The 23158-nt window shown below is 36.8% G+C and overlaps 1 protein-coding gene across 2 annotated transcripts in view; it reads right to left on the reverse strand.

The window, feature by feature from the left end:
* LOC104404519 (thyroid hormone receptor beta) overlaps nt 1–23158 on the reverse strand; it is a 44313-nt gene that overhangs the window by 19204 nt on the left and 1951 nt on the right. The window contains exon 1 of one of the 2 annotated variants that reach the window (XM_010012966.1): nt 5430–5776. The exons of the other annotated variant lie outside the window; for it this stretch is intronic. Coding sequence (XP_010011268.1) covers nt 5430–5757 — 328 coding nt within the window. The 5' untranslated portion in view covers nt 5758–5776. Of the gene's footprint in view, nt 1–5429; nt 5777–23158 lie in introns of those variants that run through there. 2 annotated transcript variants of the gene reach the window in all.

Here is a 23158-nt window from a genome sequence, read left to right on the forward strand (position 1 = left end):
ACAAATGAGACACTCGGTGGCTATTCTTGCCCCTCTCCTGCAACAAGGTAAAGAAAAACTACTGAAAAGAACACAACCCCTGAAAAATTACACTGTTTTTTTTCCTCTATACCTGGCACACATTAAAAAAAAATCCCCAAACACGTTTGAGAAAAGAACCAATTTCAGTTTTGTTCAAGTATAATTGCACAGACTTTACATCTCCGGGTCTGTGTCTGTACAGATAATGTAATACTGGGTTTAGGGATTAAACCACACCTTAAAAAGATTCTAGGACCCAAACCATATTTGAATATCAAACAGGGATATGAGTGACAACACCACAAACAAATGATGTCTGTATACCAGATGTTCCTTATTAGCTGTTGATCCACCATAGGCTTAGACCGTGCAAGCAGAAAAAAGCCATTTTTTGCTACTGCACAAGGACACTCGTGTTTTAAGACCATTATTCAGTATTTCGATTTTCACTGTACACTGGCAGAGTCATGTATTAAATATATTCCCTGAAATCTTTCTTTTCCCTATCTAGTATGGTTTGCATAACTAGAGACCACTTACTAAAATGAGGAGTTTAGGATTTACCAGTAAGCTCATATTCACTTACTAGACACTGCAATATGAAAATGAAAAAGATGAAATTAATTACTACCTTGAGAATCCTCAGCTGTGTTAGAACTGAAAAGAAAATTCATATGCTGTTCTACCGATTCCATAGTCACATTTGTAACTCTTTATAAATTACAAAAATTTACAAGAACCATCCAGATATCATCCAAGATACATCCTTGTGTTGAAAAAGCTTAAATTGAGTGTTTATCAGAGAATGCATAAAGCTGAGTGAAAAAGCACACTCCATTCTTGTTTGTGCTATTACCAATATTGATCTGAAAGGGTAGGCTGTACACTGATCCTTGTTTCCCATTTCCTTTAAATTATTCCCACTGAGAAAAGTTGCTTATTTCTCCATTTTGCTCGGAAGCACCGAGAATGTTGTTAAAACAGATTCTCACATTTCTTGTTAGCTAACTGGCTTTTTTGTCTGCAATTTCAATCGTTGCTGACATTCTTTGATTTATGGAATTACTGAAATTTGGCAAGAGATTCTGTAAAGATAGAATCTGGAATATTTTACAGTCTCTTTTCCCTCAGTGACTTTTCTATGTACTAACTCCGTTCTTTGGGCTGGGTCAGAAACCTTATCAACAGTTGTGTGTTTTGTCCAGATGTGCTGAAAACATTTTAGTCCAAACTGTGTTATCACTTAAACTGCTGTGATCACTTCTGTACTTGCATCACTGTGAACCACAGGCACAAAATGCACTATTGCATTGCCAAATTTCCCCCCAAATTACTTAAAGGTTTTTAGACACCATTGCTCAGTATCACACGTAACTTCCCTATTCAGAAATCTAAGCCTCACTGAGTATCAGTTTTACTACTGACGCAAAAGCAAAGTATGACTTAGTTCACTTTCCCACCTTTCATTTGGTTGTGGAAAGGTTACAGTAAAGGAGTTGAAAACTCTTTTTCCACTGATATTTTTATTAAAAAGAAACATATAATTCCAGTGATTTGCTGAGTAAGACGTGATTTTTCTGATCAGTGCTATCTCCTTAGACAGATGGTCAAGAGCAAAATTAAACAATTTAAGCCCAAACAATTGTTAACATACTGGGAGCCACTCTGCTGCAAAGGCCAAGATAACAAATTGTCAGTGTGTTTGTAAATTGATTATATGCACACATACTGCCTGCACTGATGAGAAGACATTCTGATATAACCTCCATGTTGCATTTTCTTAGCTATTCAGAAAATGCCCTAATGTTTTCACATGACGAAGAACTCAGTTTGGACTAATTCGGTCCCACACTCTCGCACTCATACAGTACGTATTCTCACACGTAAACTGCCTGAGAATATAAAGGGAAATAATAATGACAATTACTATTATATACATTATTATTTTACAACCATAATAATAACAACGATAATAACTTTTAAAGCCCCATTCTCCCACCATAACAAGAGCCCTTAAAAATCAGCTTCTGGGAAGCAAGGTGAGCCACAGAGCTGAGGGGCTGGCACTGTTACAGCCCGACTCAAGAATTCCCTTCTGCAAATCCTTGGTTTGGGGGGCAGCCTCTGGTTACTTCTGGTCCACCCACAGAGCCTGAAGTTAAAGCCTAACCTCACAGACACCCACGGGCATCCTTTGTTAACTCTGTCCAGGAAATAACTTTGCAAAGGGAAGTGAACGATAACTATCACCCAAGTTTTAACTTTGCAGACCTATTTCTCACATCATACAAATGGCCAGAACACTGCGCGCACACCAAACGTAGAGATACTGAGGTTTCTGGACCTCTGTACGTATTTCTTTTGTACTTTTCAGGCTGCACTACCTTTACCCTGTCACCGGGTACTCCTCCTCACTGTACAGGCAGCATGAAGAGATCCAGGAACGCTTCTGCCTACCTTCAGCTTTGGCACAAGGGCAGGGTGGCATGGGCTCCCCCAGAGCATCACCCATCCGGTGTGCAGTGCTGCAAGCTCACCATGACCAGTGGCACCGTAAAAGGGGAAAAATATTCCAGTTTAAGCTGAGGCAGAACTGGGAATAGCACTTCATTCTCACAGTGATGAGCCCTGTTCCGCTCATCAGATTTCACAGTCCCGACAGAAAACAAAGTGTATCTGGCTGCCTGTCTCCTACGGTAGGACCGGGTCCAGAAGGGCTTGCTTAATAAAACAGTAAGCTCTTGCACGAATATTGTGCTACTACATTTTAAAAGCATACACTACAGCACAAGAGAGAAAAGGAGCAGCAAGTAGATGTAAAGCTAAAACTGCACCTCCACCTCTTGATTTTCTGGAGCATGTTTTTTTCCTTTACAATTTCCTTTATAATTTCCTTTACAATTTCATCAGAATTTGTGACAGTTAATCAGGAAATAATAGTTTTTAATGTACTGTAATGGAGCAGCTTAAGTGCTTCCCTATATTTTAGAATAACTGGCCACACTTTCTAAGTACTTTAGTTTTTCCTTCAGTACCACTTTGTTGGGGTCTTTGGTTCTTGTTTTTTAAAGTTATTTTCTGACTTATTTTAAAGAATAAAAAGATGAAGGTTTAAAGACGTAAAGATAGAGCAGTAATTAAACTCCACTTCCTAAAGGAGATATTTTTCAGCATACGAAAGGTTGATTTTTTTTTCTGCCTGGAGGGAAAAAGATTTGAACCATTTAATAACTCGTAAAAGTTTGGACAGGGAAAGACTCCATGTGCTGCTGCGAAGCACAATCTGATTTGAACAGCGTACTACTGAGATTGCTACAAATTTCAGAGAACTAACAGAAATACCAACTGCAATAATCAAGACTCCTCATGAACACCTGCTTAGGGACCTAATTTTGCTTTAATGGGCTATTACTAAGGCTTCTCGAACAAACTCCCTCTTCCCCCCCCCCCAAATCAATTCTGGATCAATACAGACACACATGCCCTATGTAGAGCCTTCTGTTCTTAGGACAGGATTAAAAGATTCGTTAGTTTCAGGATAGCTTGGTTAAAAGATGGAAATTAGGGAAAAAAAAAGGAAGATGCACGTCCCAGAGAGTTTAGATCCCTTCTGCTTAACAAACTCAGCATTTGCAAAGGTTTGACAGAAGGGAGGCAACTTCTTATTCATTATCACAGTAATAAGGCTCTACGGGTTGAAAGAATCCCAGAGCACATTGCTCAGTCTCTGTGAATGATCAATTAAAAGCCTGCTTGAGAGCCAGCTTCCACCAAAATTCACTGCCGTTACTTAGTGAAACTGAGGTGGTAGAAAACAAGGGCAGACAAGCAGCTTTTAAAAACTACTCCATATTCTTTCAATCAAACAAGTACAAAAACTTTAAACAGAGTAGATGTCAGGTGTCTGAGTCCTGAAATATCTTAATTAAAGCTCTGATCTCAGTATATCAATTATTATTTATAACCTTTAACGTTATGAAATATTTATTCCTTAACTGACTTTGCAATAATAAGTCTTTATTTTCTCTACATTAATCCTTAGTGTTATTTTTCTTTAACCATAAACAAGACGTGAGAAAAGTCTATGAAGACTTATAAATTCATTACTTAAAACCCAATAGCAGATAATAGCCTTAAAAAGCATTTAAAATGTTCCACAACACAAAAACAGGCATTATCCACAATTACATTTAGTCTACAATTTGATCATGTTCTGCTAGCTTCCTAGAATAGGATTTTAAAAAACATTTCCTTTACTATGAAGTACAGTGATGTTCAAAGAGCAAAATTCAGACATTTTTCTACCGAACATAGATTTCTACTGCAATAGATCTATTGCACCAAGTGCTAAATGAATATTGCCTACATAAAAGAAAATATTGCAGTTTTTCATATAGTTAATAAGATTAATCAGCCTACTTTTTACTACAAAGCCACTTTGAAAGTAGTAAATGGTGTTTTCCCTGTCTACCTCGGTACATCAGATTCACCTGCGTTTTAGGTAACTGCATACATAAAATCTAGTCTTAACAGAAAAAGGACATCATGCTGGTACAACAGACTCTGTATTTTTATCCTTTAATAATGTGATTTTAAAGAAACACAGAGGTCATATACTTTGTATACATCAGTTTGCTTGTCTAAGTTCAAAGCAAGTAGCATCAAAAACATTTCCAAGTGTTTGTTGGTATTTTGGGCTCTTTTTTGAGTCTGCTTTGCTTACTTGAAAGCAAAAGAATAAACATTAAAAACAGGCAATGATTTCACCTGAAGGGAGCAGATATTGCACTCTGATTGTCTCTCACAAATACATCAACTTTCTGGATGCAGAATAGCCTTTCTTGCATAGATACGTTCTTGTGTTTTCAGTCTTTTTTTCTTTCCATAATCAGAAACTACATGGCTTTCACTTAAAAGACAATAACTACTAAATGTAATAATTTTCCCATACATATTTACAGTTCTACTTTCAAAATATTTTTGCCCAAGTTCCTCAGTACACACAGTCCACATTTGCTGATAATGAGGACTCACATAAATTGTATGTAACCAGAAGCACAGCTTTAAGACGCAGAATACATAATGACGATATTTTCTAAGAGAAACTTTCTTACCTAGCTCATTGGTGAATAGCAAATGAACTTAATAGCCCCGGAAAGCACAAAACAAGCAATATATTTGCAAATATTTCTTACAGATTAAGAAAAAGTGCTTGGAAATCCTCATTGCTCACAGAAAAACCTTACAATCACCTAGCAACCTATGTTACTGCTGCTTTCAATTTTGAACAGGCAGCTTTCACATCCAAAGATGTATCTGAGCCAAGTGATGCAACTGTAAGTTTAAAGCAAAACAAAAACAAAAACAGAGATTATATTTTGTTTGTTATTTAAATAAATTGCCCCTACCTTTCTTCTGAGAGTACGATGGCGACTGCACTTGAGAAAAAGTAGGTTTTTCTTCTGTGAAATATTCAGGTTGGTTGTACTGATTCAGGGCCATGTCCATGTCAGAGTACTCGCTTTTAAACACGTTTCCAGGGTAACTACAGGTATAAGGCTGATTCACCGCCCAGGCCTGTTCCATATATATGTTGTTACTGTGCAGGACCTGAGCATCACAACTGCTGTAACCCTGATTATCTTCGATATATGTGCAATAATCAGTGGACTGCATGTAGCAATTGCTACCGGCAGCTGGGTGCACTTCATATATTTCTTGCATACAGTAGTTCATTTTGTTACCCTATCTCAGCTTCTACTTCACGTACACACACACATGCATATACACGCAGGCATGCATACACATAGAACGGGAGAGGAGCAATGAATATACACCAACAAAGTCGACGGCAAAACAGCCCGTTTTACTTTGGAGCAGCACCTGATGTGCTAAAATCCTATTTATATTGGGACAGCTTGTGAACTCCCCTGCCAGTCAAACATATTGGGAAGCAGATTTATGACAGTCAAAGGTCTTAATCTGTGACTGTAAGTTAATTCCAAGAGAAGATGGTAGGCAGGTAGCAATGACCACCAGACAAAGAAACGACATCCCGACAACCCTCCTGTTCCCCCGTTTGTCTGGAATAATCATTTTATAAACCATTTCCAGCCTTTCCAATATGATTAGAAAATGATTACTAAGGCGAGGACACAGTTATGTCACTGTAGTTGTCAACTTAAGTGTGAAGCATTATAAAGACTGCTTAAGAACTCCCAGAGGGGATACGCTGAAAAGCCTAAAATCAATAATCCTGTTTTTCAGCATTAAACCATAGAAAATCCAATAGTGCTGTGCTGATGACCCGAGCAGTAGTCTAGTTTTACAAAATTTAGCAACTTAATCTGTCATCAGCTTTATTGATTTTGCTTTACAGAATTACATGCATGAATCTCCCCAGCCTTCCACACATACACAATCCTCCCCACTGCCTGGTAATGCATTTATGGGAAAGCAGCTTTTCTAAACTTCAGTGATTTGGGGACATAATTTCTATTGAGTTCAACAGGTGGGTAACTTAGAACACTGCTTAAATATTATCAATAAGCTAATTGTTTTGCTGTTTTGCCTTGTTATCTTTTATGTTTCAGTAATGAAGTACTTTCAGAACTGTATCTTTTTTGACAACAGACTGAGTAGAGTAAGAGGGGGTTCTGCTCATTTTGGCTCACCTACAAACATGTCAACACCACTGCAACAAAAACTATATGATCTTATAATTGCTTTATGCACCAGAAACTAATATACTTTGTTCAAACAGGCATTCTTTTTGATCTAAAAGAAATGGTTGTATTTCTAACTTACATTAGCAGCTATTGTTTTTTTACTAGACAAAACCTGATTTTTCTTTACAGCACAGCTAAAATAGGGTAAAACCTGTGAAGTCAGTAACAAAATGGCATCCCTCTTTAATGTCTGTTCTTATTAGGAAGTAGAATTATTACTGATTTAATAATGAGGGTTTAGCTTTCTTATTTCACTCATTTTAAACTATGTACAGGATTGCCAAAATTACCATGTAGGTTGGCCCTTTTTCTTCTAGGATCTTAAGTGTACATCAAACAATGTTGATGAAGGTATACCTAAATGTTTCTCAAATTTTCAGTGGAATAGGTAAGAACTCTGCACGACATGAACATGTTTCTCCCTACCCAATATTTTTTAATGTTTGTCTAATGCAAAGAGCTGACATAGAAATGTTCTCCCTTCCAACATAAAACTGTAACTAAACTATCTAAATAAGAAGCATTGCCAATTAGTATCTAATGTGCAGGCTAGCAGAGTTCAGGATAAGTGCCTTCTGAGATCAGAGAAGTTAAAATTCATGCTTGGACTTTTATTTTTTTCCTCTCTAACTATAAAAGAAGCATCTTTAACACACATCTCTTGTTAACTCGCTCACAAAATAGTAATACATTCAATAAGTCAGAATCAACTCTATCGATTGTAATGAAGCCAATGGAGTTGCTTCCAAAATTAACTTATTCTACTAAAACTCTGATAATTTAAACTTATATTTTGCTTCATTAAGATCACCAATAGTGACTGAAATCCCAGAAGTAAAACACCAATGAACTCTCATTCTCCATGCTGTTTTTACTAAAGATCTAACTCAACAAATAACGTTGTGAAATACCATGTGAAAAAGCACACAATAAAGTGAATTTTCATTTTTAGCTCAGGCCCATGATCTAGATTTTACAAACAGTGATTTTGTCTGTGACAAAAAGCACGTCTTAGGCAAGATCGGATTTTTCCCAAATGGATGTTCAGCACTTCATAGAACACACCCGTGTTTCCTAAGAAACTCTGCAGCAGTTGTTTACACAGAAACCCCCAAACCATACCTATTTATGTGACAGGTTGGTAACACTGTAGTACCTGCAAATGCAACACATACAACCTGTGAAGCTTTCTTCTCCATGCTCCCCGGAAAGAAAACATTCCCCGAGTACAAAACGTGGGTTGGTCATTTACCACAAAACAATCTCCTGTACAGCTAACTGGAATTGATAGGAGATCTTGCACAGAGGTGGGGCTGTATTTTACATGGTAGCAGAGCAGAATACCTTGGTGGTTTTACACCACCCAGAATTTTTCCCCATGTGGATTTATTTTGCCAGATCAGTCAAAATTCCTATGAATTTTCTCTTCTCTTGTTCCCCCCTTCTCTCCCTCCCCCAATTTGATTTAGATTTATTACTGAAAAAAATCACCCCAAACCAGAATCGAGACACTGTGTAGACGGAGCCATCCCAGCCAGGCTGACACCTGAGGATATGGTATCTGGTATCTCAACATGGCACGCCTACAACTTAACTTTCTGTTCCAAAATAAATCCCTCAAATACTTCTTATTTTCTATTGCTATGTCAATAATGTTTAGAAAGTGACATATGTACTTTTGTTGGAATTACTGTAATACTGCAAGGAAATTAAATTACAGAAAACTCTGAAGAATGAGGAGAAAAGGCAAAATGGATGAGAACCTTTTCTGACAATAAAAAAGAATGATAAACACTGCCAGGGAACAGAGGTTCCTTACCTGCAATGTGCTAACATTAAAGAGGCTTATAGCACTGCAGATTGTTGTTCCCTTGGAAACAAATCAGTTCAAGAAACACTGCAAAGATTTAACAACCTTATTAAAACTGAAATATTCCTAAAAGATTTTCATTTTAATTTCTTAGGACCTAATCCTGCAGGTCCCTTTCACGTATCGCTTTGAATTAAATCATCTGATAGAAGACAGTTAGACAGGGTCTTTATCAAAAGCCTAAAAGTGGAGTCAAAAATAATATGAATATCTTTCTTTGTCTCGTATTCTTATTTGAATACTAGTCTTTAAATCATGTCATGCTGACCTTTCATTGCCTTCAGCAATGTAGTATTACACTTGGAATTTTATTAGTTCACAAGTGTCTGCTTATGTGAACACATGGAAATTAATCACTAGCAGAATAAAACCTCTGGTGTGAGCCAAAAGGCCAACGATAAAACAGAAACTTTGATACTGCAGCAGAAGAGGATCCAAAGTTTGAACCCTTCACAATGCAAGGTGTCAGTTCATTGTATTTAAGAAGGCAGAAATACTTCCTGAATATGTCTAGAATGCCCCAAAGGTTGTGAAATACTCACCCTGTTGTAAATCAGAAGTAAGTGTAGTGCAGTCAGTGATGTTACACTGGGTGGGCAGAAGTCATGCTGATAATGCCTGAAAGGAGATGTCTGCAGGAGAGACTGCCTTATGCAAGACCATGCAGCTCTCCATCAACTCCTGATTTAAAAATCCTAACTAAAAGCTTTTGATTATGAACAATCAAGCACCCTACTAAGCTGCACTTCTCTTGGCACTTACAATCTCTATCCATTACAAAATACACCAAAATGAACCCACAGAAATGTTAAGGCAAGACAATATTCCTGTGGATTATTCTCCTGATGGTATACTCCAACCAATGCAGAGCCCCAACACACACAAAAGAAGTGTCATTTAGCACAATCCAGTCTGTTGAGTACTTCTGCTATCTGCATGAATGTGCAGTTGGGGTATTACCTTCAGGAGTCGTATTCTCCTGACAGTTTCCAAGCTGTGCACCCCTGGTCTACAGTCCTGGCTGTCTCAATGCTATGGTTAGTGTCCCTGTGTGCCATTTCTAAAAGCTTCAGCAGTTGCAATACATGGGAGGTATTGCACAGCAATCAAATTAGTGAGGGCAGGGTGCTGCTTCTGAAGGACCAAAGGGAAGGATCTTGAGTTGGTTGTGTTCACGTGTTATGCACACAGAGGAATAAAAATCCAGCATTTGACCAAAAAGTTTTGTACACTGAACATGTAGGTCGCAGGGATTAAATATACCTTTATAAACTCTTAACAGTTACGCACATTTGTATTATCAGCTCCTAGCTTTATAATACATATTTTTATATGTGACAAAATAACTGTTATATTTCCTGTTTACAGATTTTCTTGTTAAATGCATTCTCTCAGCCACCTCTGATGAAGGTTATAGGGGGAAAAAAATTAGATCAGTGCCCTTAAAGGAGAACACATATCTGCAGTTTCAGGACATGGGGCACATCCCATATAGTCCCTGTCATTTTGTATCATAAAGAAAATATACTGAAAACCATAACAGCTTTTGAGCAGAAGTACTAATGTGCCTTTTGCAACACACATCATTTGTCAAATCGGCTAGCTCAGTGCCCACATGATTAGTTACTAGCTTTCTTTAATATATATATTTGCACTACCTTATTCATTCACTCTGCATACTATGACAGGAGACTCAAAATGGTCCCTTAAAATTATTACTATGCAGACTTACTGTTGAACTATGAAAACCTCAAACATCAGATTCCAAAATAATACTGAGCACTTGCAAGAATAGAAAATTAATTCTATGTAGTATTTATCTTACTTTTAAAACTCTACTTGTAACTACATCATAAAGCATGTAGAATTATGGAATTCTAGTGCTGTACAGTTACAATAACATTTGACAGTTCCTGGAGTAAGTCTCAGTGCAATCAAAGACATTAAAAATTGTCATTTTGTCTATACTATATTTATTATAGCAGGCGATAGAGTTGAGTTAAAAAGAGCTCAAGTTTTCTGCCACAAAATCATTTCTTTGCATTTGCAACAGATGCAGCAAGTTTCAAACTAGCTGCCCTTGGTTTAAACTTGAAGAAAATCTTACTTACATAATAGCACACGTATTTTCTCAACAGGTATTAAATTAGTTCTTTCTCTAAAACTGTTTCTCTCACAAAACCTGCTGTACCTCAGTTATGACATGCCACTAAATTTGTATATGACTCATAAAATGCCAGCGTGTGATGTGCCTTTTATTGAAACACTTCAAACTCATTAGTCTGTTTGGATAACAAAGAATGTCATAGTTTATACTTAAATGTTCAGATTCACTACAAATCCAGTTATCCCTCAAAATATTTGACACCTTGAATAAATTTGGTTAAAAGAGAATGGAGGTTGCTGTTTCATGATCAGGACTCTTCCAGGGTTCGTGCTTGCTTTTTCTTGCACTAGCTCCTTACACTATTCACAACACATGTAGGTAGCACAGAGTCCTGTCAGAAAGCATTTGTTCCTTGAGAGGTTTGCCAACGAACTGGCTAACAAAATCCTTGAATAGTGTTTTACAACATTTAAGATGGTCTCTGAGAAAATATTGCTAAGAGTAATTATAGACCTGTGACCCAGACAACCCAATTTGTTAAGCCTCCCCATATATCATAACTGGAAGACCCTGTTAGCAGACATCAGTTAATTACATGGCTTATCTCTTGAGAAAGTAACTGTTAATACTTACAACATGTACCTTTCCTGAGCCATTCCCTACCCCAACTCCACATGAAAACCTCAAGGTAAAAAGTTGTATTTGTTCAAAAATAAAAGCGAGCAGAAAGCTACCTAATTTTGCTTGACACAACATAATCTTGACACAACAGACTCTTGGGTGGGACTGTCTGGGTTTGGCCACCTCCTGACAGCCCTTAGTAAGAGGCTAAAGCGATCAACACCTGACATCTGTTAGCACAGAGGCATTCTGAGGTAAAGAGCAACTAAATCTAAAGAAATCAGGTACTTAGACCAGTTTAACTTTTTCATGAGGTGATATCCTGCCTGACACTGTAATCTTTCTTCCTGGAGTGACGTAAGACTTAAGTAAAAGAAAACAATTTGTAATCCCTCTCTCATAATATGCACTAATTATTTTTTAGGCAAAGAACAATGAAGAACTATTTATCCCAGTTTAAAAAGGAATAAAAATAGCTTAAGCACTAAATTTGTGCTAATACCTAAGCAACTGTGATTCTTAAAAGGAATTCCTTCAATGTGAACAAAAAAAGCTACCTGAAAGAAAATGGTTCCTGACTAATAAGGCGAAGATTCATAACAAGAAGTTCCATTTATTTAAGTTCTCTATGTGCACTTACTGAGGCTTTGGGCACAGTTAATAATAAAGAAGAAAAGGCAAACAAGACAGTCACAGCTGAAAGCTGAACACTCTGAAAGCAGTAAAAGAATGCTTTCGTTTGCCTTTGCATTCTTAATGTATTAAGGATATGCTTTATTTAAAAAGACCAGGTTCAAAAAATATTTTTGACTGGCTTATCAAGACTATAGTGAGACAAATACATTTTTAAAAGACTAAAGGAATAGGTAGCTATTTTATATTGGGTATCACACAGAAAATCTCAAAGTAATCATCACATTGTCATCGGGGCTCTTCGCAAAACTATTAAACTGAATAAAAAGGAATACAAAAAATCACAATTAACCCTGCTGAAAAAAATTAATAAAATTAAAATAATTGGTAATAAGAAAACACTCCCCACATAATAATGCTTTTACCAATCATCAAATCCTTGGCCATAACCAAAGATATAACAACCTGTTTCATTTGTTTTTAATACAGAATTTGCTGTACTCTGCATAATATGCCAGTTACCTTTACACTTTTTCTCTTCTCTTTGGTATTCTTGGGCACTTGGCATGACTTGAAAGTTTGCTTTTGTATGGCCTGGCTGTAAAACTGTGCTAGTCCAGGTTGAAGCATGGAGACATTGCGAAAGCTGCTGTCCATTCCTCTGGATATCATTTTTTTTAGAGTGCCTTTTCCTACACAAATGGCTTTCTGCTAATCCCACTACATTCCATTTCTGATCTCTGTCGGGAAGGTGAATCAGTTTGTCCCACGACAAGAGGCCATGTCCTGGATGTTTGGCAAATACTGCTGGGCTACACACTGTTGGCATTGCTAAAATCTTGCTCAGGTGTGGAGTTTTGGAAAGCAAGTGGTTCCCCAGCTCTCCTGATGCTGTGGTATTCCCGTGCATCTCCACTTGACCGCACTGATGCGATGCAGAGCCTTTCAGCCATGCCCATTCAGCCACCATAGCTCCCCTTCGGTACAAGTAAACAGAAAATTCCCTCGTCTGTGAAGCCTGAACAAGAAGGCAGATCTATGTGGACAGGCAAACGCTAGATGTAACTTTCTCAACATCACAACTACAACATGGGCCTCAGGGCAAGTTACCCCCAATTTATTGCCTTGCTCATATGATCATTTGAGGTCTTGTAGGTCGAGGCTGGTCGTGAACAATTTTCAGATACTTAAAACACAAAACATCAAGGATTCAGCCTTGTTTGACTTTGCTCTTATCATAGGCTGACCTGAGGGACACTCTGTTACCTAAGTGTGACACTCTTATGTGGGCATGCTTAGCAGTTCCACTTTTGCTACCTACTGCCTTCCTCTAGTTGTGGTCACAGTGGAGTATCAGAGACACTAATTTTATCACAGAAGCATGTACACTTGGGTCCAGGGTAAATAATGAACAATACTTAAGCTGCATAATTTGATCTAATTCGTCATAACGATTAAGCAAATTTATTTATTGTTTGATATAGAAAATGAGATACCACTAGTTGATATATCTGTAGGACTAAATATAGCCCATTTTCTATTTTTGAGTTGCAAAACTAAATTCAATAGAAATGACACATCAGAGATGATATTCCACATTTAAACCAATTATTTTTTACGTATTATGTGCATCAAAACTAAAAATACAAAATAGCTTTCTAACTTGCATATAGAAAATAGCAAATTCCAGACATGTGATGACCAACATGCACTGTGGTTTTAATCATAGTAAGATTCTGCTATTTTAAGGGACCTAAGAGTTAATTTGACATATATTTCACTGGCTAAAGTAATCCATATACATATTAGTAAATGAGTGCACACTAAGTAAGTAATTTCCTGATAAAAATTATTAAAAATAACTTTGGATTTCAATTACCAGATGTATCATGCTATTGCTGCTCCTGAAAGTTTTGCCTTAAGAGTACTCTCAAGTGGAACATTGCCAATATAGGACATATTCAGCAGGCTTAAATGTGGTATTAAATACTGATATCCTGTGTTAATCCCTGATAGTATATATAGATTTCCCCAATGTCTTATTTAATTTTAAATGTAAATGCATACCGTTTTTTTTTTTCCTGCTGGGAGTGTAAGCTCATCTGACATTTGAAGTCCTTTCCTTCTATCTCAGCTGTATCTCAGTTGGAGATAACACTGTATCTCAGCTGGACATTAATAATGTGGCATCACAGACTTCAATGCATAGAGCAGGTAAGTTAACTACAGAATTTGCACTTACCTACTTCTGGCTTTATCTGCTCTTAGTACAGACTTGATTTTTAAAAACTTTAAATTAAAAACTAGCTCTTAAATGCAGGTAATATGACAAGACACTATCACTTGTAGGAGGATAATCAGATTTAAAATAGAATAGTGAAAGCAAGCCAGAAAATACTGGGCGATTTTTTAAAACAGAAAGAACAGAATATAAACCTTCCCCCTGCCCCCTATAAATTGAACACTTTTGTATCTTCTAGACTTCATAATAAATTTTATCTCAGAGACTGGATTGTTCTGGTAAGACACTCTGGGAGCTGCACAGAACTTCCCTGTAAGATCTGAACCGAACCTGGCCACTTCACTCTTCTTGGCAAGGGGAGGAACTGTGCACTATAACCCTCTCTTCCACTAGTCTTTGTATAACCTTAGATAACATACCCTTCAGTACGAGGCTATTCTCTCTCATCTTCTTTCATATTCTAGTTATCTCCCTGCACAGATAATCTTGCACATTTATGTAAATGTGAGAGTCAGGCATGTACAATATATACAGAAAAAATAAAATAAAGGCATTTCTATAATTTACTCATAAATAGGTATTTCTATGCTTTGTTGCTTTCTTGAGCAGACCACTGACCTTGCTATTTAATTAAAACACATACACTCGCCATAATGGTAAAACTTTCGTTCAGAGAGGATGTCACATAAGGCTTACAGATTTTTAACTTCAGCACGGAAATCTAAACCCCTCCTTAACTTAAAAAATAAAGTTAAAACCATACTTTCCAATTTCTGCATTTGCAAAGCATCTGTAGGATTTTAAAATATGATTTAGACTCATTTAAACTATGAGAAGAAACTGATTCTATTATAGCTTCCATCATTTGGAATTTGCCCAGGCACACTTTACAAAGGCTAAACCAACATCAAGCTGCTTTATCCTCTTTTCCTTTTTAGTTCCCTCCAAAATTTTTCTCACTCTTTTGACTCCTATGTTAGATACTGCTTATTTAATTTTACAAGCTTCCACTTTATTTCACAAATTCCCTTCAGTTACTTTACATTCAAATTTTGCTAGATGAGGGTTAAGTTGTAAGGACCTACCACTGAGGGGCCCTATATTTTATCATCTTTTCTTATACTTCCTATACTGTGGCACAGAAGATATGTATGTGCTAAATTACCATTCAGCTTATTAAAATGTTAAATTACAGTTTCACTACAGTTCTAAATTATTTATTCTACTCATTTTGTCTAAAATATCTTGCCTGAATTTTTTAAAAGCTTTTTTCTTCCCTTTTTTTTTTCTTTTCTCCCAGCAGAGAATGCAGTTTAAATGTCCTGCATCTGCTCTTGGTTTTGTCAAACCCAACCCCTTGATAAAGGATGGTAATATAATTTTGTCTGAGCTCCCTAATTGTAAGAGAAGCATCTCTCTCCCTCTAGCTACTGCTAAAATAGCCATAATAAAAGCAGAAAGCAGTACAGCCTACTGGGATGAATCACGACTAAAACCACAGGCCCTTTTTCAGAGTGAAGAGGAACTAATAAGAAGGGCCTAGAGCTCTTTTTGTCGACATAAGTAAAGGAACCATCAAGTGATTTCATAGATACACAAGCAGCACATCATAGCAATAGCTGGCACCTGAGCAGTCAACAGTTCAAAAGTTATTTAACATTGCCAAACTGCTCACAGCCTTTATGAATTTCAACTTGTAGCTAATCAAAACAGCAGCAGTAGGTGAATGGATTAGTAGTCTCTGATTTGTCATTAACATACTTGATTGCAAAACTTTATATCTAAGTTTTGCCACTACTCATATTTGAAGTTTACTGAAAACATAGAAGTAAGGGCAACAGCACCTTACTGGGTTTTTTTTAGACATTTAAGTATGCAAGCATCTAAGGACATTGAAGTGGGTTGGCTTCAGAGAGATCAACTAAGGCAAATGTAATCAGGATTAGGACTGAGGGGTGCACTGTAAGTTGATCAAGCAGCCTAGCTTGTATGGACCCAGTCCAATAACACTAGTTGATTTTTACTTAATGACTTCAGGAAAAACAAGCAAGCTGCAATTAAAGGATGTCTCCCCAGCAAAATTAAAACTGTATTCCTGTTTTGTACAAGCATTTTAAAGCACACAAAGTAACTATAAGTAAAAGCATGTAAAGTTTTTATGTGTGTTTGTGCTGAGAATAACTGTTCTGTTAACACTACAACTAAAATTTCATTTATGTTGCAGTCAGTTCACAGCATTTTATTTTCTCTATTTTGCTTCTCCTCTCCTTGTCCCCTTCTCCCTTCTCCTTTCCCTTTCTTCCCTTTTCTTCCAAATAACACCATAGCATTTTATTCTTGTTCTTCCTTATCAAAAAGGGAAACACTTCACAATAGTTTCTCAACTTTTACACTAGGTTCATGCGATTCTTGAATAAGCTGGATGGAGCACAGATAATACAGACTAGCCAGATTCTTCTTCATAAATATGCAAACTCTTCATCTGTGTAATGTGATAAATAAATCCTTTGAGAACATGTGGTTGGTTTTCTTAATTCTAAAATGTAAAAATGACAGGGACTGTAAGAAAAAATTGTACAGTGAGAGAAAGGGACTCTAGTGAGTGGAACTAGTGATGTCTACTGAAACCACTAGGTTGTTTCCAGTGTCTTACAAGCATATGTTTATGTGTATGCTTGTGGAAAACAGAGCCAAGAGTATTTAATCCAGGACTGTTGTACTGTTACTTCAATAGTGGCAATATTATAAAATATTTAAATGTTACATTTTAGAATATGGCCTTCATTATAAACTAAATTTCAGTATTTTCAATCTTCTGAACCGAGATTACACCATCACAAAAGATTTCCCAGATATTATATTAAACTTTTTAAAGAGTTTTTAAGGCGTAAGAAAAGGTAACATTAAGAAACTTGTAATACACAGTGTAATAGCTTTATCCTTGTTCTTGTCACCAGATATCTTAATGAGCACCTCAATGTGAACCAGTGTAATTGCTTTTTAAAAACATGCTGAATTTCTATTACCTATTAAAGTAATAACAGACATATAATTATCTCATCAAGAACCTGGCTTTGACATTATGCTCAGATTTCTAAACATAAGATTAATCAGAGGAAAAGAATATCCAGAAGAACATGACAGCTCATCTGTAAGGTAACCAGAGGTAGATTCTGAGCCCAGAGAAGAAAATGGTTCTGGGTTTTGGTAGGTAAAGAGCTATCTGAAAACCTTTCCTTAGAAAAATGAACAGGACTTGCACACTCAAATATGGAATCTTGTGACAGCTACAGATACAATAAAAATATTGAAAGAAATGAGTGACCAAAGATCCCAGTAAGATCACCACAGAAGATACCGGGTTACACAATGGAACTAGAAAGGTGATGTTAACCAGACAGTCACGTAGATGCTGAATACAGATGACCCTCTCATAGTTCTGTACAACACGCGGGAGGGAGTTTTTCTGAGACCAAGGTATACCCGAGCACTGCAGCTCTGTTCAAACCCCAAGGCTCGCCTGGTTACTATTCTCCAACAGGAGCCACAAGTGGATACTCGGGGAAGAGTAAGAGCAAAGACAACATATAAGAAAATTCCCACCAATATAGTGTCCCAATCCCCAGCTACTTCTCAGCCGAAGGGATTGCCTGAGCCCATGTAGCCTATCTAAACTGTAGTAATACCAAAGGAGCTCCTTCTGAAGTGCAGCCTGGTCTCCTCTTGTGTACACTTCTTGCATTCACACCACCTCTTGGCAAGGAGTTCCAATATCAGTCTCTAATGTGCAGAACCACCTCCCTCTGTTTGCTTTAAACCAAGATTAATTTGACGCTCAACAGAGAGTGATCCACCTCTCCAGGACTCAGCTTGCAGTCTACTGCCTGTGTGAATATGGAAATGTTAATAGATTTTTATCTTTTCATATTGTGTTAGGTAATTCTTTTAATGCCTTGGAAAGTTCTCCAATAAAAGTGAGAAGCCATTTCCAGATTAAGGATCAAAATACCATAAAATAGATCATTAAAAACATGTAAGTTACAGTGAAACCATTTGGGAAAACACTCAGATCACTTCCATGAATCACTTCAAATCACTACCACCATTTTGTAAAATCCTGATTCTGAGTACTGCTTTTGCCATGAGCAATCAAATCTGTTCACATGGTCATCCCTCATTAGACCCTTCCACCCCTCTCCACTATGGAATGGACAGTATATTTGGCCACCATTTACTAACAGCAAATCCTGGGGATACCTGCACATAATTAAAGCTCTTTGTTTTTTCAAGATGATTAAACAATTAAAGCAATTTTAGTTCTAGAACTGCTTAAAGAGCTATCCAGTATCTTGAAATAACACCTCCTGTTCAAGGACTGAAGTTTGAGCAATGGCCAGGTAGAAAAACAGGTATTAAAACTAGCAATCTTGACAGATATATTTGTGAAATACAAGAAACAATAAACAAGCAAATAAAATTTGCCCAAATAATGGAGTCAAAGGCTTCTTCAGAAAGACAGACAACCTGGGATGTAACAATTCTTTAAAACTTGAAATAAACTGAAGCTTTGTACAGGTCTGAACAGTTTTCAGACACGTGACCACATACAGAACAAAGCAGATCTGAAAGTCTGGCCTCCCGGTTTTGCAACCTTTAAATATATCCTTAAACATCTGGCTTCTTTTATGATAACCACTGTAGCAAATCTGATGCTTTTAAAGAACATTATCAGAAATGGATTTAGGGAATATAAAAGGTTCTTTGTCTATATGGAAGTAACTGGAAAATGCCTGACTAGATAGTAGCTTTCCTATAGTTCAATGACAGCTTTGTATTTGGCATAAAATAAATCATAGAGCTTTCTACATATAGGACTGTATATGAAGGACAAGTAGGGTAAGTTCATTGCTCTCCAATAAAGCCATAAGCAGTCTGTGGCCAGGCATATGAAGACCATAAAATGTCAGGCTGCAACTCCTGCAGCAAGCACAGCAAAGGCAAGCATTTTGTAGGCTAGTGGAGAAGACATAGAAAAAACACAGGGACATTTTGGGTTTTTTTAATTAACTGTTTTAAAAGGGTTTTGCCCCTTTGTGTCTGATACTGACAACACTATGAACTCCTCCTAAGTAATGGCAGCAGTGAAACAGTGATGCACAGTCTGAGAACGATACTCAAAATCTCAAGCACAACAGTCTGTTTCCATTAGAAATAAATTTCAGAAAGATGAGTTAACAAAAAGAAGCACCTCTGGTTAAAATAAAATTACTACAGACAGGACACTGATGGATTATTGACAAAAAACATAGAAAAGAAAAAATATCAGCACTAACATAATGAAACATGCTTAAGAAAACGGCTAGCAGATGTTGCAGATCTAAAAAAAATATGTGTTTGTTTTCTCTGCTCTTTGTGAAATCTAACCAGATCTTTTTGCTTGTTTTGAAATGTGTGTATCTTCTCTGAAAAATGTAGCGGGCATCCATGAGTTGTAAATACCAAACTTAAACACCTTTAGGAACACAGTGACATAAGGTCTTCATGTTCATCCTACAGAAAAGAACACTCCTTAGAGCCTCTTCCTCTACTCTATGATGGGAAAGAAACCCCCGACACATTATTAAAGAATTGCATAAAAAATTGGACTGTTACAAAATGTTATACAGACTCCCTGCCTCTTGAAACTTTTGCATTTATATAGGACTTTTTGAAAGCACTTTTTAAAACATCAAAGTTTAAAACAAAAAAGTTAAAATTAAACCAGAATGTCTGTAACCTAGAACTTACCAAGTGTGATATTTTTAACTGCATATTTAAAAATACGCTTCTAAGTAATAAGAGCCATCATGGAGTGATTCATAGCTTCATGCAAAAACATCCCACAATATAAATCTTGTTAACCTTTTGAAAATCCCCAAAAGCAAAACCTTTTATTAAAGTATTTATTGTCCTTCTAAAAAATCCTTTACTTTAAGGAAATAATACACTTGAGTTACTCGGATTTTATCGTGGTCTAGCAGACAAGAAGTGTCAGGCTGTGATACATGTCAAACCAAATTATCCTAGGAAAATCAATAGAAATTCAGGACAAATTATTTCTCAACTGATGTTACACAATAAACTATCTTCCATCTCAATTAATGGCAAGTTTACAGGGTAATGAGCAACACAGTGAAAAAACTCATGAAGAAAAGGTGGTACCTTTCCTATCCTACTACTTTTACCAGTTCTTGGAAACTACATGCAACACCCTTAGAGACACTGCTTTTCCAATGAGTGACCTGTTACAAGAAATGCTGCATATTAAATCCCACTTACTGAAAATATGCATTTATGACATTTACATTCCCTAATGTAAGCACTTAATTTTATTATAATTCCTATCTTGATCTAACTTTATAGTCATTACCAAATAGAACAGTGTGAATATTTGAGAGCAGAAGCGCAATGTCTGAGTCAATTACGAAACTCCAAATAAAAACAGAGTAAAATCCTGGCCCTGCTGAAGTAAGTTGCTGCAGACTTCACTAACACTGCAATCACATTCTTTAAAGTCAATCTTCATCAGCCATGAAGATGAAATTAATGAGATTTTACTGCATTCTACAAACTATTTTCTGGTTTTTAGAACCCATTCTTGAATTCCTTCTTCAGTTCTCATTCCAGTAAATTAAGACAAAGAACTGTCTCAGGGTTTGTCCTGCATTTTGGGAGAAAATGTAGAGACGGAAGCCTTCAGAATACTGCCAGTGAATAACTATTATTGCCAGTGAATATTGATGCTAAAGCCAGAAGCTTCACTACAGTATTTAAGCAGCAAGGATTTTTTAAATGAACTGTGTAATATATTTATTTGAAGGTAGTATCTTCTCAATGAGAAAATAATAGTTTCCAACTTTGAAATTTTTCCATTCTATTGTGCAAATGTATGGCAGAAAGACCTATAGTTATTGCTAAGGTAGTAGTAATTTTGAAAATGCTTATAACTTTCTTTCACAGGTATTACTCTGTGGTCAGTAATTGCTGGTGCTAACTGTAAAGCTGTTGCTGAACCATGGAGGGAGCATACAGTCACTTTTCCCTTATTTCTGTTTAAAATAACCAAACAAACATATTTCACTTACATTCCCTAAACGTATTTCTGATGTTTTTACTTAAAAGCATCAGCTTTTGTCAGAAAAGAAAACTAACTTCTAAAAAAATCAGGTTTCAAAACAGGAAAGCTGGACTTTCAGATTTGCTTTGTTACATTTACGTACGCAATCGCTCATCTGAAAACTATTTTTTTAGGGAGGTACCCAGCTTCAGTTTATGAGAACAGAATGTGTCTCTCTCAGATTTAGTACTCAACTAGAAGACGTATTATGTTCAGCTCTCCCTCTCCAGAAGCATCCCTTTATCTCAATGGTTGGTGATCATCTGAGTTATGTGTACATAAAACTGGTTAGGCAAGTTCTGTCACTTACAACTAGCAGTTGCAAAAATACGCTGACAAACACAGTGTTTACAAAACCTGCAGGTCCAGCTTTTTATGTGTCTGCTTCTAATGTCACGAAGTACCCAATATTAGGTGTTCATTAACTCTATCTGTGTTGCTGGGTGAACTCTATTTTGACTGCATTTGAAGAAAAAGGAAGAGAAGTTTGGACTTGACACTTTCCTTTATCTTTTTGCATGCAAAAATTGTACCTGATGCATTCATTTTGGTTTTTTTTTTAATTTTATTCACTTTAAAGTAATGGCTTCTACACTTCTGACATCCTTCCATACTAGCCATCACTTTGAGGTAACCCAAAATAGTTTCGGAAAACTTGAACTCACTCTATTAAAAGCCATAAGCACAAACAATTACAGAATGTGTGCCATAGAATAATCACATCAGCATGTGGTTTTAAAGCTGAGATGACAAAATACTCAAAACATTTTTCCTATGGCAAGTGCAAAATGTAGTAAAGCCCAGCTTTGCTACCAAAGGCCAAATTCTACAATCTCCTGTCAGAAAAACTTCTCTAGATTGCACCAGAAGCTGGAGGCTTTTGGGCAGTGCCTATGAGAGGAAAATTTTTAGTGCAGTAAAAATGTAACATATGGGCAGAGAAATTATCTATCAAAAAATCGGAATAATACAGCCTATTATTTTAGGCAACTGGTTTGGTTTTGAGTTAGATTCTGCTTTCATATTCCAGTGACTCAGTAACAGAATCTAAGCTTTCATTTTCATTCATTAGGAAAGGACTCCTGTCTGGCTCTGGATGGTGGTTTTTATAGGGTTTGAAAGGTTTTTATTTCATCCATGCTTCTTTTCACATTGACACTCATGTAGGGAATTTCAATCCGATAATGAGAAACAGAAAACATAAACTGTTCATAATGAAAAGTGCTGGACATCTACGGCTGTACCAACAGTCATCCTCCGCAATTTTAGCCTGGTGATTATTTTCTTTGCACGTATTTGTTCTGCCCACTATTTTTTTTTTATTTTTTTTTTTTTAATAAAACAGAAGGAAAAAATGTAGCCCATCCAATTAGCCTTTTAGTTTCACTGAGCTTGGCTGCTGTGCCAGGGGGAAGTCAAGGCAGACTTAGATCACTAGTGGGAATCCTCCATAAAAGCCCCCTCGATACACCCCAAACAGATAAGGTCAGGATAAAGTGGGCACACTGCATTTCCTCCCACATCATTTGCTATCACATAGCACAAGCTACTAATTGCTCCCTCGAGCCCTGTAGCTAAAGGTCAAAAAACACAGTTTAACATGAGACAGGAGAGCATAACAGAGAGCTGGAGAGACTGAGTTACATGTCAGTGCTTTATCATAGAATCATAGAATAGTTAGGGTTGGAAAGGACCTTAAGATCATCTAGTTCCAACCCCCCTGCCATGAGCAGGGACACCACACACTAAACTATGTCGCCCAAGGCTCTGTCCAGCCTGG

This window comes from Nestor notabilis, unplaced genomic scaffold, assembly GCF_000696875.1.
Source record: "Nestor notabilis isolate BGI_N333 unplaced genomic scaffold, ASM69687v1 scaffold10614, whole genome shotgun sequence".
Classification (NCBI taxonomy): Eukaryota; Metazoa; Chordata; class Aves; order Psittaciformes; family Psittacidae; genus Nestor; species Nestor notabilis.